The sequence below is a fragment of the Ursus americanus genome, chromosome 19 (genome assembly GCF_024610735.1).
Source record: "Ursus americanus isolate L20-20 chromosome 19, mUrsAme1.1.p, whole genome shotgun sequence".
NCBI lineage: Eukaryota > Metazoa > Chordata > Mammalia > Carnivora > Ursidae > Ursus > Ursus americanus.
Genome location: NC_142145.1, coordinates 13,296,149 through 13,312,907, shown reverse-complemented (window position 1 = coordinate 13,312,907; position 16,759 = coordinate 13,296,149). Strand labels below are relative to the sequence as shown.

At 42.2% G+C, this 16,759-nt stretch overlaps 1 protein-coding gene across 1 annotated transcript in view; it reads left to right on the top strand.

Annotated features, from left to right (window-relative positions):
- Window positions 1–1,246: 1,246 nt before the first annotated feature.
- The window catches only part of PHLPP1 (PH domain and leucine rich repeat protein phosphatase 1), a 205,262-nt gene continuing 189,749 nt past the window's right edge, over window positions 1,247–16,759 (top strand). Inside the window, exon 1 of the mRNA XM_045790230.2 lies at window positions 1,247–3,100. Coding sequence (XP_045646186.2) covers window positions 1,555–3,100 — 1,546 coding nt within the window. The 5' untranslated portion in view covers window positions 1,247–1,554. The remainder of the gene's footprint in view (window positions 3,101–16,759) is intronic.

Genomic DNA, 16,759 nt, shown 5'->3' with positions numbered 1-16,759 from the left:
TTCTCTCTCCATGGTGCCCCCCCCCCCAGGTTTAGTAACTTCATTGAAATTAAACTTAAGAAATTAAGGCAGGCCCTGGATAGTACGCAGCTGACAGAATCTCACATGTGAAAATCCAGATTTATAAAACAATCTGGGGGAATGGTACTTCAATTAAAATGGTTTACTAAATTCTTCTGAATAGCAAGCTATTCTAGTGTAACCTACAGTATCAACTGATAAGAAGGTGCAAGTTTTCAGACCACAACTAAACATTGTAGCAGCAAAAACTAATTTTTTTCTTAACGTTGAAAGAAAAAACAAGGTGAGACATAAGAGAGAATACACAGGACGAGCCAATCTCATATCCCACCATGTCTCCAGTACATCATTTCTTCTACTTTCCACTGGTTCCGTTGTCATTAAGTTACTTCACACTTTAAGGTCAATGGGAAAAAAACAAGACCCCAACCCTTTGCCTTTTTCTTTCCCACATATAGTTTCGGGAGAGGATCGGCTAGCGGCTGCACGATTTCCAAAAAGCGCTTTCAACAACTGTCCAAGTTAGAACTTCCAGACGCCGTCTTCCCTCGCCTGGAAAAAGCGGGGGAAGTGAAGTTGGCCACTTCCACGGCCAGTTATCCTGCGGTGCTCTGGTTGTGTTTTTGCATCTCATACAGTGGGTGGAGGTGAGAACCAAGGAACGTGTAGAGTTCACACCGTGTAGAGTTCCTCAAAGCCCTCACTTTAAATTATCAGGGAAAACGAAAGTCTTGTGGGAAGCGGGAATGGGCGGGTTGGGCGCAAGTTAATAACAAGAACATTCCCAGGTACAGAGCTTAACAGCAGAGGGCACAATACCCACTGCCCATAGCCAGAGGCTGGCTGCAAGGAGGGGCATAAAGTAAGGATCTCTGGGGCTTGTGGTTCGCCATGTTTTCCTGGGGCATGTTTGTTCCCACAATAGAACTACAACTCCCAAGGTGCACCGCTCGCCCCGCTCTTCACAGGCTGCCCCTCTCCCAAGGCCAGCGCAGGAACCTCCCGGGAAACTGCCCTCCCCGCCCCGCCCTCGTACGCACGCGTCGCGTTTGTTTATCCTGAAGCTCCGCCTCCCCGCCGTCCTAGAGCTCACTCCGTTCCTCCCGGGAATGCCGTCATGCTAACGATGCATATTCATGAGGCCCTCGTGGAGCTCCCGCCCTGCCCGCCTCCCGCCTTCCCGCTCCAGGCGCGTGATTAATATTCAATGAGCCCGGCTACGCTGCTGGTTCGCCGCGGCGAGGTGGGGAGGGGGCGGGCGGGGCCTGCGCTCCTGAGCCCGCGACCCGGGCGGGGAGGGCGTGTGTGGGGGGGCGGTGGCGGCGAGGCGGGCGGGCGCGCGGGATGGAACACCGAGACACCGACGGAATGCTCCGAATTGCCACATAATCCCCTGGAACGGCCGCGCCGAACGCCATTGGCTTCTCCCTTCTCCCCGCGCTGCCGCCGCCGCCGTCTCCCACCTTCGCCTCACCGCCTCCCTCTCCTCCCGCTGCCTCCGGAGCTGGGGGGGAAGCGCGAAGCCCCACTGCAATGGAGCCCGCTGCCGCGGCTACGGCGCAGCGACTCCCAGAGACCAGCAGGGAGGACCGAGCTCCGGCTCCGGCGGCGGCGGCGGCTCTGGCGGCAGGGGCCGGGGGCGGCCGGAGCCCGGAGCCCGCGCTGACCCCGGCGGCCCCGACCGGCGGGGCGCGGGAAGAGGCCCCCGGCGAGGCGCAGCTGGGGCCACTGCCGGGCCGGGCTGGAGGCACGGGTCGCCGGCGGCGGCGCGGGGCGCCCCAGCCCACCGCCGGCGGGGCTGCCCCGGTGCCCGGGGCCGGCAGCGGCGCCAACTCTCTCCTGCTGAGGAGAGGGCGCCTGAAAAGGAATCTCTCCGCGGCCGCCGCCGCTTCATCGTCCTCGTCCTCCTCCTCTTCGTCGTCGTCGTCGTCCTCGGCCGCTGCTGCCTCGCACTGCCCCGGCGCCGCCGGCCTCTCCGCCTCCTGTTCGGCCTCGGCGTCGCTGTGCACCCGGAGCCTGGACAGGAAGACGCTGCTCCTGAAGCACCGGCAGATGCTGCAGCTGCAGCCGTCGGACCGGGACTGGGTGAGGCATCAGCTCCAGCGGGGCTGCGTGCACGTCTTCGACCGCCACCTGGCCTCGACCTACCTGCGTCCGGTGCTCTGCACGCTGGACACCACGGCCGGCGAGGTGGCCGCCCGCCTCCTGCAGGTGGGCCACAAAGGCGGCGGTGTGGTGAAGGTGATAGGCAAGGGCCCGGGACCCGCGGCCGGCACGGAGCGGCCCCCCGACGTCGGCCCGCGGCTCGCGCCTGCGGAACCCCGGGACTTGGGGCCGCCTCCCGGGAGGAGCGGGCTGGCTGCCGTCGGGGGCCCGCCGCGTGCGCCTCCCGCGGACCTGCAGCTGCCGGGCGGCCCGGGCGGGTGGGCGCGCCGCGCCTCCCGCGCCAGCCCGGCGCCGTCAGACTCCAGCCCGGGTGAGCCGGGCGCCGCGCAGCCCCTGGACGGCACAGCCGCCGGCCCGGCCTCTGACACCGAGAGCTTCAGCCTGAGCCCCAGCGCCGAGAGCGTGTCCGACCGGCTGGACCCCTACAGCAGCGGCAGCGGCTCCTCTTCGTCGTCCGAGGAGCTCGAGGCTGACCAGGCCCCGGCCCTGGTGGGGGCTCCGAGCCAGCCCCGCCTGCCCTGCCTCTCCGCGCAGTCCCGGCCCGGGGCGGGCGCCCGACCGCCTTCCCCGCCGGCTTCCCCGCCTCCGCTGCTGCCGAAGGACCCGAGGGGCGTCGACGGCCCGGGAGGGGCCGCCCGCGACCGGCCTCGGGAGGAAAAGGAGGCTGCAGCCGCGGCCCTTAGCCGCCCCCAGCCGACCCCGGGTGGGAACGGGGCGGCCTCGGAGAAAGCGCCTCCGCCGCCCACCCTGTACGTGCAGCTCCACGGAGAGACCACCCGGCGCCTGGAGGCACACGAGAAGCCATTGCAGATCCAAAATGACTACCTCTTCCAACTGGGATTTGGGGAGTTGTGGAGGGTGCAGGAGGAAGGCATGGACTCGGAGATTGGCTGCCTCATTCGCTTCTATGCAGGTAAGGAATTCACCTGTGTTTTGACGTGTGGGGTGTCAACACTTCCAGATGCTGAGGAATGGGTGCCGTCGGCGGTCCGTCCAGACCAAGAGTACCTGCAGGTCCTCGGGAGTCTTTGTTACTTCTTTACAGCCTTCACCCACCAACTGTGTAATACTAAGTGGAGAAATTTTACAATCCGGGAGTCGCTGTCAGTGTTGAGGGCTCAGAGGTGGGGAGGCGCTGTGGGAAGTACGGGTAGCAGATACTTGTGAAAGAGGCAGTGGTACTTTGAACAATGAGGGGACTTCCTTCAGGCCCCGCCTCGAGGGCATGCTGGGTTTGGGGCAGTTTGGGATTTCAGGTAAACGATCTCGTGCACATCGTACCGACCGAGGGAGATGACCAACAGACATGCCCCGGGTCACTCCTTGTGCATTAGTCCACAGTGAGCCATTCCTGCGTGACCCCCAGGAGCTCCTTTCTTGTCACCGGGGGCGCTCGTTCGGCTCGCTCTCCTGCGCATTTGCCCGCTGAGTCTTCGCTAACAGGACCCTTCTTAGTGATACTTTCCCCAGAGCTTTTTTGCTTTGTTTCAGTTTTATGTGCAAGTTTGATTCTTGCACCCAAAGTGATGTTGCCTATTTCTTTTTCTCATTCCTTACTTCCAGCCTCTATAACCCGGTCTGACCATTGCAGTGTGACTTGCAATAGGGGTCACAATAAGACTTGAAGTGGTTACCATCTCTTGAGATGGGATCTAAAATCCTCCTCGTTCTTTTTTTCGGTTCTAGATGAAAACTTCTTTAATTTTTCTATTTTTTTCAGCTTTTTGAGATATTGATATATTAGATCTAATTCTTGACCAGGAGTGACTAATGTTTCTCTTGATTAAAGACTCGGTGGGTACTAAATGAGGGAGCTGTAGATCCTGTTGCTATATTGGAGCCTTATATTGTTTGCATCTTTTTCCTCCTCTGGTTTAAACAATTATGTTCTTAATGATAAGACATGTTATTTAAAATAAAGTTAGCAGAACAAAATTAAATCAGGAGAGTTAAATCTTCCTCAGCTTTACTATTCTAGTTTGTAGGTGCTGGTGGAAAAATAATCATACTTATAACTTTATTAAACTGTTGCCATTCTTTCTAATTTAATGTTTCAATTCAACTTGTGTCTTAGTGGCAGCTTAGTCAGTTTGAATGAAGAAATCTTTACTCCCACATTGAAATATGCAAGACCAGTAGCATTCCTGGTGAGATGTTCCTTTAAGCTTCATTGAAGTTTTTCTATAATTCAAGAGGATTTCTGATGGATTTTTGCCTTACAAAGAAAACCATGTCATAATACAATAGCATTTGCAGTATCTGAAGATAATATCTCAACGGGATGACTGGCTTTAAAAGTTTATGACCTAGAAAATCGGGGGGGGGGGTGTTTATAGTAGGAGCAACAACTATATTCTTTTCTCCTAGAACTCATGTCTTTTGTAAAATACTGTTATTTTACAAAAGCATTAAATGGTAATCACACTTGGAATGAGAATATTAACCTGAGAATGATAAATGCTCTTGTAACCAAACCAATTAAATAGAATGAAATATGCATAAAGCAAAGGATATGTAAACAGTACTGAACATATTTTATATAGAAAGAGCTCTGCATCTCTTGTTTTCCTCATGTTGATTACAATAAATGTCCGTGGGAAAGGTTTTGGGTGTCCTAGTCATGAAATTTAAATCTTTGATTCCCTTGATTGCCTCTTCAAGTGTGTCTAAAATATTCTAAGTGATGTACAGTGTTGTTGTTTTAACTTATCAATATAAAAGTGACAGATTTTCTTTCTGGTTGAATCTTAGATTTCTGGTGTGGTCATTTTACTGTTTTCGTTTTGTTTTTTATGAAAAGCCATAGTTGTCCTTGTCCGAACTTACTTGCTTTGTCTCTGTATGCACAGCATAAATATATACATGCGTCTGTGTATACACTTGTAAAAACATCTAATAAAATGAGGATGTCACACACAGTATCCAACCTATTCTTGAATGTGAAGCCATTGTACAGGTGTCCTAGAAGGAAGATGCGTGATTGTTATAGAGATGGCTAGCTGTTTATTTTGTTTTTTACACAGTGGAGCGTGTTATAACCCAAGGTAATATACAAAATGTCTGTTGATATTCATTTGCCATAGAACAAAATTCAGCATATAGTGAATCCACTTGAACTTTTGCAAGAAAGTTTAGTTATTGATGAACAAAAGGGCTTGTCCTAAGGTGGTCTTTCTTGTTGTGGGAACACTGTCAGGACTTCACACTCAATGAGGGTTTGTACCTGGCTGGAGGAGATTCCTAGAAATTCCCTCTGCAGGGGAATCCAACGGGAGTGTTACATTTAGTAGTAACTCTTTTCCTTTGGAAAAAGAGAATTAAGGTTTATTTTACAGGACACCCTTTACGAAGCTGTTGTGTGCCACATTTGTTTTTATAAGTTTATGTATAACTTACTCTTAAATTTCTTGCTGCACATCTTTTTGTTTATATGTATAGTTGGAGTTAAGGACAGATTAGGAATTTGCCTTTGAAGCTATTTGAATATTTAAATTGATCTCATTATCTGCTGTCTATCTAGTTATCTAGTCAGCTGTTTTTGTTTTTGTTTTGTTTTTTTAGAAGTCCTTGTCCAGCAGAGAACTTTCATTCTTTTGAAGGTCACCTTGCAATGGAATTTCAGTATTTATAACTTGACTCAAGTTATTATTAAAACTATTTGAAAGGCATTTGAAGCCTTTGAATATTTAAATACTTATTTGGGTAAAGTAAAATGAAAGTCTTTAATGAACTATAAGGTGTTGGTGAAAGGTGCTATCTAATTACAGAGTTGTTAATGAAAACTTAGTTTGAAAATTGTTATTGTATCTTTCAAGCATTCTTTTAGCTGATTTAAAATATGACAAAATTTAAGTGGTTTTATGTGAAATTACTGGTCTTAAGTATTTTAAGTACATTAATATTTAATTTCCTTTTAAAATGAACCGTCTTAAACTCTAATTGGAAGAGAGTTATTTTAGGTTAAGAAATTTAAAAATTTATGTTGCTTGACGTAAGTTATGGACTTCAAAAGATTAATGAACTTTGTGTTTTGGACTCCCTGGGGAGTCTGAGTCATTGACCAAGGGCAGTATTAAACTATGTATTTTTTGACTCTTGTACCACCTTTTAGATTTAGTGGTCTAGCTAATTCTATAATAGTGGGAAAGGATGTTGACAGAATGGAGAGCACACCCACTGTGCCTAGTGAATCTTGAACAAGATATTTTTATGTGACTTCTTGGGATTGCTGAGGAGAACAATCTCCTAACCCCTCTCATATTTCTTCTCTTTTTCTCTTTTGGGAATGATCAAACCTTACATGGTTTCCTACATGGAAACCGAGAAGGGGTGGTTCAGCATTAAGCTGTAATATTGACCAGCAGGCTCTTATTACTATAATTACAGCAGTATTGAGTAACGTGGTATGAACATGTGACACCAGTGTGTGCTTGAACGGTCCTTTCAATTTTAAGAACAAAGGGTTTAACTTTATTTTTGTTGTTTTATATTTACATTTTATATTTGCTGTTTTTGATGTAAAGTGCATGCTGTTTTTTCCTTCATAACTGTGCTTTGAGAACATCTATTAATATGTTGGGTTTTATTATCTTCAAAAATTTTAAAGGGCTTTCACATAAATTATCTCATTTGTCCTTTCAAAAACATTATTAGGGAGGAGTCAGTGTCAATCCTCTTTTCAGATGGAGAAATGTGCACAGAGAGGTTTGCCTCTTGCTTGTGGTTTTTCAGTCCTTGGCAGAGATGAGAATAGAAAGCTGGGATGTTCTGTTTTGCAATTCATATCACTTTCCATGAATCGATGCTGAATTTCATTTACACTTGATTTTTTTCACTTGGTTAGAAGCATTCAGAAAATACGCTATTTTTGTGGGTAATGAGGTGATATTATCTTCCAGTCCAAAGTGGTATTCCTTGTGAAACGTTGATGGCCCTATTTTTTTTTTTTTTTTTTTTTTTAATCTTGCTGCCTTTAAAAACCTAAAGTACCAAGCCTGGCAAATAAACAGGCAATACAGAAAGAGTACTAAAGTGTTGTAAATATTCTGGTTGCAATAGTCATACTTACATTTAAGTTGTTAGGAAATGAAGTTTACTTAATGACTCTTCTTTTTATTTGACCATGCCTCATTTGTTAAACTGTAAATCTTCACTGGGTATAGAGAATTAACACTTCGTCTGAAAAGTGGATAACTTTTCAGGATGGAGGTGTGGAGATTCAGTTCCTTTATAACATAGCCTTACTTGTAAAGTGTTGAAAATATACATCAGAAAATGTTTGCTTTAATCTTTTATTTTAAAATAGAATTGTTGGTACTTTAGTGATAGTGCTTTATTGGTGTTACTATGCTATTGTTACAATTACTTTTATAATTCATACAATATAGAGAGCTAGAGAGTAAGCTATTCTCCCTGAATGTCATAGTTGTTTCTAAAATGTGTGCCTTTTGTGCTCAGTGAAATAATTGCAGGGAGAGGAAATGTGTAAGTTAGGTTGTAAAGTTTCTGGGTTCAAAGTTGTATCTTTATGTTGCTATACGATTGTTAAATCCACCACCTTAAACGATTGGTTACCCAAAGGTCATTATTATTTTTAAAGTGTCAAGTGTTTTTGTTGTTTCTTTTTCTCTTTCTTTTTAAAGCCCTGAATTTGATTTACTGGTAACATAACATTCATTGACATTCTTTATGATCCAAGCCTAGTGTAATACTTGGCATTTTAGTTTAAACATTTGTTGAATTGAATTTGTGGAATTTTGTTAAGCAGCTGGTGGTGTATGCCCTGATTCTTCAGCCTTCCATCCTGTTTGGGCCCCCAGGGGTGTGTTAAACACACATACACACAGAGGCATTTCTCCCATGGCAGGAGCTTTTAGATGTGCCACATACTATTAATATCTTCTGTTGCACGTGAGTGAAGCTCTGTGTGGATTTTGAGAGAGCAGTTCTCTCTCAAAGTTTTCTTAGAGTTAACAGGTGTTTTCCCCCCCTTCTTTTCAAAGGCATCTCTTACCTCAACTTTGAGACGAATTTAATGAGACATCTGTCAAATGAGGCATCTTAGATTTAATGATTTTGTTATGTGCCAGGGCTGAACACAGTTCAGTCTATCTGGACAGGAGAAGGGTTTAATTGTACTGTGAAAGTTGGGAGATCCTGAACCACTCAGTAGAAAAGCTTTCCTTTAAAAAAGATGCCTGACATTTTGGAAAAAGAGAAAGAAGTTACCAACATGTCTGGGGAAATTAAGCCTCAAAAAAAAAAAAAAAAAAAATCCCACCTTCTAAAACCCACTCCACCTCTTTAATCCCAGGCATCTGGTATAACACTGGTAATGAGGGGTTTTGAATCTGGCCTCATGTCCCGGTGCTTCTAGGGCAAGCCCTTTTTTATACTTACCTTTGGTTTTCTAAAGATAGTATAATTAAAACAAAAACATTGACCGTGTGGATTCTTTAGACGTATTAGGTATTTATAATTAAAGTCTGTGTGACTGGTTGGGTTTTGGTTTGTATGAAACTTCAACTCTAGGCTTTGGGAAATTTTGATAAATTTAAAACTCAGGGATCTGGAAAGAATAGACTTCAATGATATTTTGATTAAAAGATGTTAGGATATTCGGTTAACTGTGAAATAGCAACTCTTCCAGGTTGCACAGTGTACTTTAGAATCAAGCATAGTGACAGTTCCTGCATTACTGAAGTGTCATTACACTTTGATTTAGAGGTGGAATAGTTTTGGTACATATTTTGTATATAATATATGCCTGGTATACCTTTTAGTATGTTTAATGAAACAAAGCATAACCTTCCCAGAATGCGAAGTTCTTGCTGAAATAATTGTTTCCCTGTTGTATTTTTACATTTGAGGTTGCTTTAGTACATTGTAAAATTTATATAATGATAACATGTCTTGTTCAGGTACAAGTCCAGGAGCTTCTGAATTTGGAACCTAGAAGTTCCATTAGAAAAGGAGTGGAAAAGTCGATTTATTGGTTGTACACATTTTATAAGTTTGTAAATGTCAATATTTTAGCAAAAAAAAAATCAGAATTTTTGGCGTATACTTTCCCAAATGAAGCTTGCTAAAATTTAATTAGTCTCATCTCCAGTTATGTGAAAGCATTCAGTTGAAGACTGAACAAAATTTGAAATAATTTTGTTTTAGACCATTTTATTAAGGTCTAAGGAGTGAGCAATCTAATTAGAAATTTGAGGTTTGAGAGGATTTGAATTGGTTGATTTTTCTTTTTAGCTTTTTTTCCTGCATTCTTTTCAAGCTGGAAGAGTTTTATATTTGTTGTTGTCTGTTTCTACTGACTCCTACATCTAGTGAAAAGAGTTAGAAAATGAATCTTGTCATATAGCTGCCTTATATGTTAGAATATTTGGGCTTTCTTTTCAACTATGAGGCATGTTTTTAAATACAGTGAATGTATGATCTCTACTTGTTTTCCTTGCCTATTCAATAATTATCTGGATTTTACGATCAGTTCAGTCCTGACACCTGGTCCAAAGAGTGAAGTTTTATGTATAGGACCAGTTTGTTTTTAAAACCTTGTCATTTATGAGAAATTTATTCCTAAGGAATTTTATCTTTGTTCCCATCCATATATTTGAAGAGCTTGTCTGGCTGTGTCTTAGTCCTGAGTGGGTGCTACCTTATGGTTTTTGAGTTTGGCTGATGTGTCCTGGGGTCAGGTGACAGTAACCTTGGTTGGTGTTTTGTATGTTTGTTTTGTTTTTCAAAAATACCTTTGGGGAAAAAATTACATGGTTTTATCTCACACTCTGAGAAAAAATGGTGTGTAGTTTAAGGAAATTAGTCTGAAAGTTGGGAAACTTGGCATGACTTTGGGCATTCATTTTAACCTATCCTGGGCGTTGCTTTCCTGGTCAGTAAAGTGATGAGCTTGGAGTGGAGTAAGTCTAAGATCGCTTTCAACTCTTAATATTCTGGGACTTTAATGGAGAACCTTTCCTTCCCGTTAGAAAGACTAAAAGTTGTAGTTGCTTTAAATTCTGTAAGACCCATCTATGGGTTTAAAAGAGTCAAATCCCCTGCATTTTCTCGGGGAGAAAGGGATGGACTTGGACTTCATATATGCAAGATAGCCTGAGGTTGACAACCAGAGTAGGTTGCCTTTTTGGTATAGATTCAGACTAATGACAGTGTAGGCAGTGTTTGATTCACTCTTTCCCTGCCAGCCCTCCTTCCCAACGTAGACCTCAGTGTGCTAGAGATGGATTTAAATAAATACATCCTTTTTAAAGTTAGGGTTTTTTCTTAAGTTAATGTACAAAGCAAGATCCTTTCATAATTCAGTAGTGTCAAGTTTACTGTAATGGTAACTCTGTATTTGAGGTATTCGAATGCGCAAAACTTACTAGTTCTTTAGTTTTCATTCTTGATGGGCTGTGTGCTTATCTCCTTGTGCCTAGAGTCTCAGGAGAAAATGCACTTAAAGAAAATGAAATTTTTGCATTGTTAATTTGATTGAATGATAGAACTTAGGATCCCACAGAGATCCTAACATCTGTATTTTTATAGATGACAAAAGCAAGCCTATAGAGGTTAAGTATCTGGTCTAAGACAAGTCAGTCTCAGAATTAGGAATAGCACCCATGATTTGGATTATCTGTCCATTGTTCTTTTTTTCACCACACTGTGAATTTATAAGCTTATCTTTGGAGCCTCCTTCTATTTCGTATTCAAAATGGAAGTTAAAAAAAATGGAGTGTATGTCACACATTTGGTGGTTTCTCTGTGACCTCAAGGTGTTTCCAGTTTCATTTCATTCTACTCAGTGCTTTTGGGAGGTTGCATGTCACTGCAGCAGATATAAGGAGGGGCTTCTGATGGAACAGTTGGATATCTTACTTGCATAGAGGGAAATTAGATTTCGTGAGTGATGTTACCCTTTGGGGGATTTCATGATAGAACTTTAATGTTGACAGACAGTTGGCTGAGAGGAGTTGCAGTACTAGAAAATCAGAAAACCAATGGTGATTCGTCTAGTACTTTGAACTTGAAATTGTTAGACTGGAAATGTAAAAAGAAATCATTGACTTTTAAAAAATATTTGGGAAAAAAATTTAAGAATAGATTTTGAAAAAATATTCTCATTCAAACATGTTCATTAAAAAGATTCAGTATTCTTCATTTCAATTTTTAAAAAGATGTCTTCTCACGACGAGACGCACATAGCTTATTCACGCACACATGCACAGTTCTGCTTTTGTGTGATACAAAAAATCAAAAACAACTGGCTTCGGTAATCTTTAGGCTTTTGTTGTTTGTTGGCTTTGTAAGTCTTTATCATGAAATCTGCTACTGCTTTGAGTATCTCCTCTCTCTCCCTAAAAGAGAGGTAGAGGGAGGGAGAGAGGGGAAAAAGAAATTTCTGCCCCTGTTAGCAAAAAGGCAGTTTGTGAATATTTTTGGGGGTGTGAGAGAGATTCTCTTCTATATTAGGCTCTATTTTAATTTAGTCATTTACCTTAAGCAAAAGTTTTAGCTTTCCTTATAGGGCATTTAATCTACTGAGTCAATTAATTCCTCAAAGATGACTGTTCATTTTTAATACGAGGAAGAGAACTTTTTAAAGTGCAGAAGTACAAAGGGTAAAAATACATTGCATCTGACATGCAGAATATGTACTCCAGATGCTGAAGCAGAGGAGAAATTTCTCTTGATGGTCTCTTGGAGAGGTGGTCTGGCTGGGGGCAGCTGACATTCAGTTGTATGTAATAAGGATCTGTCCTTATGGGAAGAAGTAAACACCGCTATAACTGAGCTTGTTCTTTTATACCCACCCCGCACATGCGTTCTCCATTGAGTGTTGAGGCAGGATGTTAACGGGAGGTGGTAGTCCTATTTATGGATGGGAGGGGGAGGAGTGGGGTGGGGTAAGTAGTCTTGGGAGAAAAAAACCGTGATTTTAAAAAAAATCGCGGTTCTTAATTACGTGGAGCATTTTTTCCCCATTTTAATTGGTAACTTATTGTAAATGGCCTATTCATATCCCTTTCTCATTTTTTGTTTGATATTTGCCTTTTTCCTACTGGTTTATAGAGGTATATTTAGAGAAACTAGCTTTATTTTGTAAGTCACTAATTTTTTTTTATCCATTACACATTTATGTCCGTCTTTTCCTTTAAATATTCAGGGTTCTGTGTCATGCTTTAAAAAGATTCCCTATCCCAGGTTTAAAAAAATGAAATTTCCTGTATTTTCCTGTGGTATCTGATAGTTTTATTTTCTATGCTGAACTTTTTAATCTATTGTTTAAGAAAGATAGGAAGTAGGAAAGAACAAATTGTGTTAATACTTTTTATTGGATAGTTGAGTTATTTCTTCCCTGATATAAAATGCCACTTTTCCTCAGTTTGTGTTTTTCTTTTTTAACTGATAGAGATTAAAATCTATGATATAGAACAGTGTAGGTTTAGTAGCTATTTTGAATTTGTTCAGGAAAATAGGGTGAAAGGGAAGGCTCTTTATCTGGTTTCCACTGCATTTCTTTTTTGCTCCCTGATTTCTCAATAGCAGTCTGTGACCATTACTTTCAGGATGGCAACTCATGTACTTCTGGAATACGGAGGTATCAGGATTCTCTTTTCCTTTGGATACTTCCCAAAGTATCTAGGGTGGGAGTGGGGTTGGCTGGAGCGTAAAATGCTGGTATGTATACATCTATATACACACCTATTGCATTAGGCATCACTCAGCTGCTTATTTATGACGAAGAGATTCCTTTTTTCTCCTAAAGAATTTCTAGGGACCATCCTGAAGGTCCCTGTGAAGCACACATGATTTATCTTCTGAATATAGAAAAATGAAGACTAACATGTCTATCAAAATCAGTAACAACTCTGCCAGCGGTGCTTTGAGGTTTTCTTAGTTGACCTGAGAAGGGGTTTCTATGTGTAGCCATGAATTGAGATGACAAGAATATAATGCAAAATAACTCTGAGATAGCTGGAAATTGTGAAATGGGACCAGTGTTCTAATGGTACTCACGGTGCTTTAGTGCTATAGGTAAATGAACTCCCAGAGAAGATGAAGTAGTTTTAGTGGGGGTGTGGGAGATGTAGAGTCCCAGATGTCAATGACCTAGAAAAGTCAAGTTAGAACACCTGCCACCTTTGGTAAGCTGGCTTTCATGGTCTAGTGACCAATTCTTAGTTATGTGACCACAAGACAAAGATTGTACTATTGTTGCACTTTGTGGCCTTATTAGACCCTCTTGGGTAGAAAACTGGGATTCTCTTCTGTAGGCTTTTAGCTGTATTTACCTAAGTTCCAAATTATCTTAGCTGGAATAGATTCTAGGCTTGAATCCATTAACACTTACAGGGAAAATCTCCAGACCCATTGCCCTAAAATACTAAATGAGATAAAGATGCATTGCCAAACTTATTTGGGTGTTCACAAGTCCCAGTTCTTCTCTTCCACAACGACGAACTAGATGGCATTTTTTTTTTTTAATTTGAAGAACCAAGTGCAAAAACTCCCTGTATATAATGTTCAAGAAATTGAGTAATATTTTGTTATTTAGCAAACATATCGTCCTTACTACATGCTAGGCAGTGTTTTTGTGCTTTATATATATTAGCTAATTTATTCCTCATAACAACCCTGTGAGGTAGACCATATTATTACCCCAGTATTACGGAGAGAGGGCACTGAGTTACAGAGCAGTATAGTAACTCACCTGCATTTGTCAGTTTGTACAGTGAGTAAGGCACAGACAGAATTCAGGTCCAGGTGTCCGACACCAGAGTCAACTAGTTAGTATCCACCTTCTTTTGCTGAATGTAAAGAACTTATCCCTAATAACCTTCTGGGGCCAGTTTGGGCATATCAGTATTTGGGAAGCATAGATTTTGAAGTAGTTAAGTCCTGGACTTGAGTTCTGGATCTGCCACTATCCCTAGAGCTCTACTTTCTTCCTTCTCTGTTTTTTTTTTTTTTAAGATTTATTACTTTATCTTCTTTTAAGATTTTATTTATTTATTGGAGAAAGAGAGCAAGTGAACTTGAGTCGAGGGGGGTGAGTGGAGAGGGGCAGAGGGAGAAGCAGACTCCCACTGAGCAGGGAGCCCCATACGGTGCTCAGTCCCAGGACCCAAGATTTATTTACTTATTTGAGAGAGAGAAAGAGGGAGGGGCAGATGGGGAGAGAGAATCCCAAGCAGACTCCCTGTCCATCGTGGAGCCTCACTCTGGGCTAGAAATCATGACCCCAGCTGAAACGAAGAGTCAGACGCCCAACCATCTGAGCCATCCAGGCTCCCCTCCTTCTCTGTTGAAAGAGTTCATGCCTTCGTGTCCTACGAGGTTGTTGAGAAGATCAAATGAAATATGTGGAAGTTCCTGGCATAGCAGCACCGGTTGTTAAAAACCAAGCCCTGGGCTTAGGGTGGAAAGAGTGTTGATGGAGGACCTGGACAGTCAGATTTGACTGTGGGCTTCTTTGCTTGATGTGAGACCTGTAATGAGCCCCTGAACCTCCTTAAGCTTCATGAGAGAGAGAGAAAGAGAAAAGTGATAAGATAAATCTGTCTCAAGGAACTTTGGGAGGTTCAGATTTGATGATATACATGGAAGTGCTTTGTAAATTGTGAGATATTACACAAATGTAGTGTGGTTTTATTATTCTTAGCAATAGTAAATTGCCACAAATGTTAATGCGAGTTAATTAGGGCTCATTAGGGAAAACAGGATAGACAGTTGCTCAGTGACAGTGGCAGACTCTACACTTTCATCTATCCATCCATCAGTTATCGTATCTATTATGTCAGAGGTGCTTTTCATTCAAAGATGACTAATTTGAATTTTCTAGGATCCCGTGACATACTTACAGTTTTGAGGGCATGTTTGTGGAAAAAACAGGCAAGCCAGCATTTTTATACAAAGGTGAAAAGTGTTCCAGTAGAGTCAGGGTTCACAGAAGACTGTAGTAGCCATGGTGTGAATCCCCAGAAGGCCCTGGAGTCAAGGCTTGAGGGACCAGAAAGAGTAGACTGTTGCCTCAATGCTGGGGTCCTGAATTGTTTGAGGAGCAACCATAAATTCCTAGTTCAAATCCAGTCAGACCGAGTTTAGGAATAGGAATTCCTGCTTTATCCTTTAAGATTTATGAAGTACCTTTCTATCTAGGCGTCTAGGGCTTTTTATCCACTTGAGTGAATCATTTGGGCTCCATTTGGTATCACATTTTGTGAGGGTCTAAATTCTGGATTAAGCAAATATTAATTTTTCTTTTTTTTTTTTAAGATTTTTCTTTATTCATTTGAGAGAGAGAGAGAGCACGAGTGGAGGGCAGAGGAAGAGGGAGAAGCAGACTCCCCACTGAGCAGGGAGCTTGACTCGGGGCTGGATCCCAGGACCCCAAGATCATGACCTGAGCTGAAGACAGATGCTTAACCATCTGAGCCACTCAGGCGCCCCTAATTTTGCTTTTTTGAAAAGAAAATGCAAATGTGTGCATGCTCCATGTTGCCCTGAAGCCTGGTGCCGGGGTCCCGCCATGCATTCGAAAGACATTCTGTTATTTTTTTTTTTTAAAGGCCTATGAGGGTTTGCATTCCTGAGATTTATGAGATTTATGGGAAATGTGTTTATCTACTGGAATCAGTTACTTTCTTTTAGTTTAGTGACATATGTAAACTGCAGTAATGTAAAATTTGAGCAATGATGAGTTGGTCATAATCTGGGAATTTTATTTTTAATTGTGCTCATCTAGTGTTTCAATCTTCATTGATGAGGAAGACTTCTTATTGGACCAGGAGGAGACACAGTTCTTGAGTGTTCATTTAGACAAAAGCAACATATTAGCTCTTTAATCCATGGCTGGAAAGCTTGTACTACACATATGGCAAGTTAAATCTTTACTAATGGCCTGTTACAAATTTTGTTTTGTTTTTGTTTTAAATAGGAGGCAAATGTCTCTGTGAAATATTGTCTCATGTAGTAATGTGAATGGCAACACTGGAAAAAAGATCTTCATTTTACTTTTTGTTTTGTTTTTAAATTATGACAAATACCATGGTAAAAAAAGTTATTCAGATCCTGTCTGGTTAAAATAAATCATGTTTCTAATTGAGATGAAAATGCTTCTCCTTCATACTCATCAACATTGAGGTTAATCACCTGCCAGTGTGTATTTTCCACTGTTATTAGCACCTTTTTGCCCTCTGTGACAAATTTTTACAGAGACTTTCAGTTAACTCATTAGAGTTATATCAACAGTCGACAAGCTGATTTTATGGGGGATAGTAACAGAAATGTTAGCATCATTGTAATCATAAGGAGAGTAGTTACTGGTCCTTGTGATTATAAAGCAGACACTCCAAATCCCTTGCTCTGTAACCAAGTTGTAAGAGTGACTTGGTGTTTCTAACCACAATCTGAATGGTATTGTCTCATTAATAAATACATGATGACAAAAGTTCTGTAAACAGATATGTTGGAACTACTTAAGAGGATAATGTCATTCTGAAGATACCACATAAAAGTCCATTTCTGAAACCAGAGCCAGAGCTTGTTTTGTAGTTAATACAGTCAG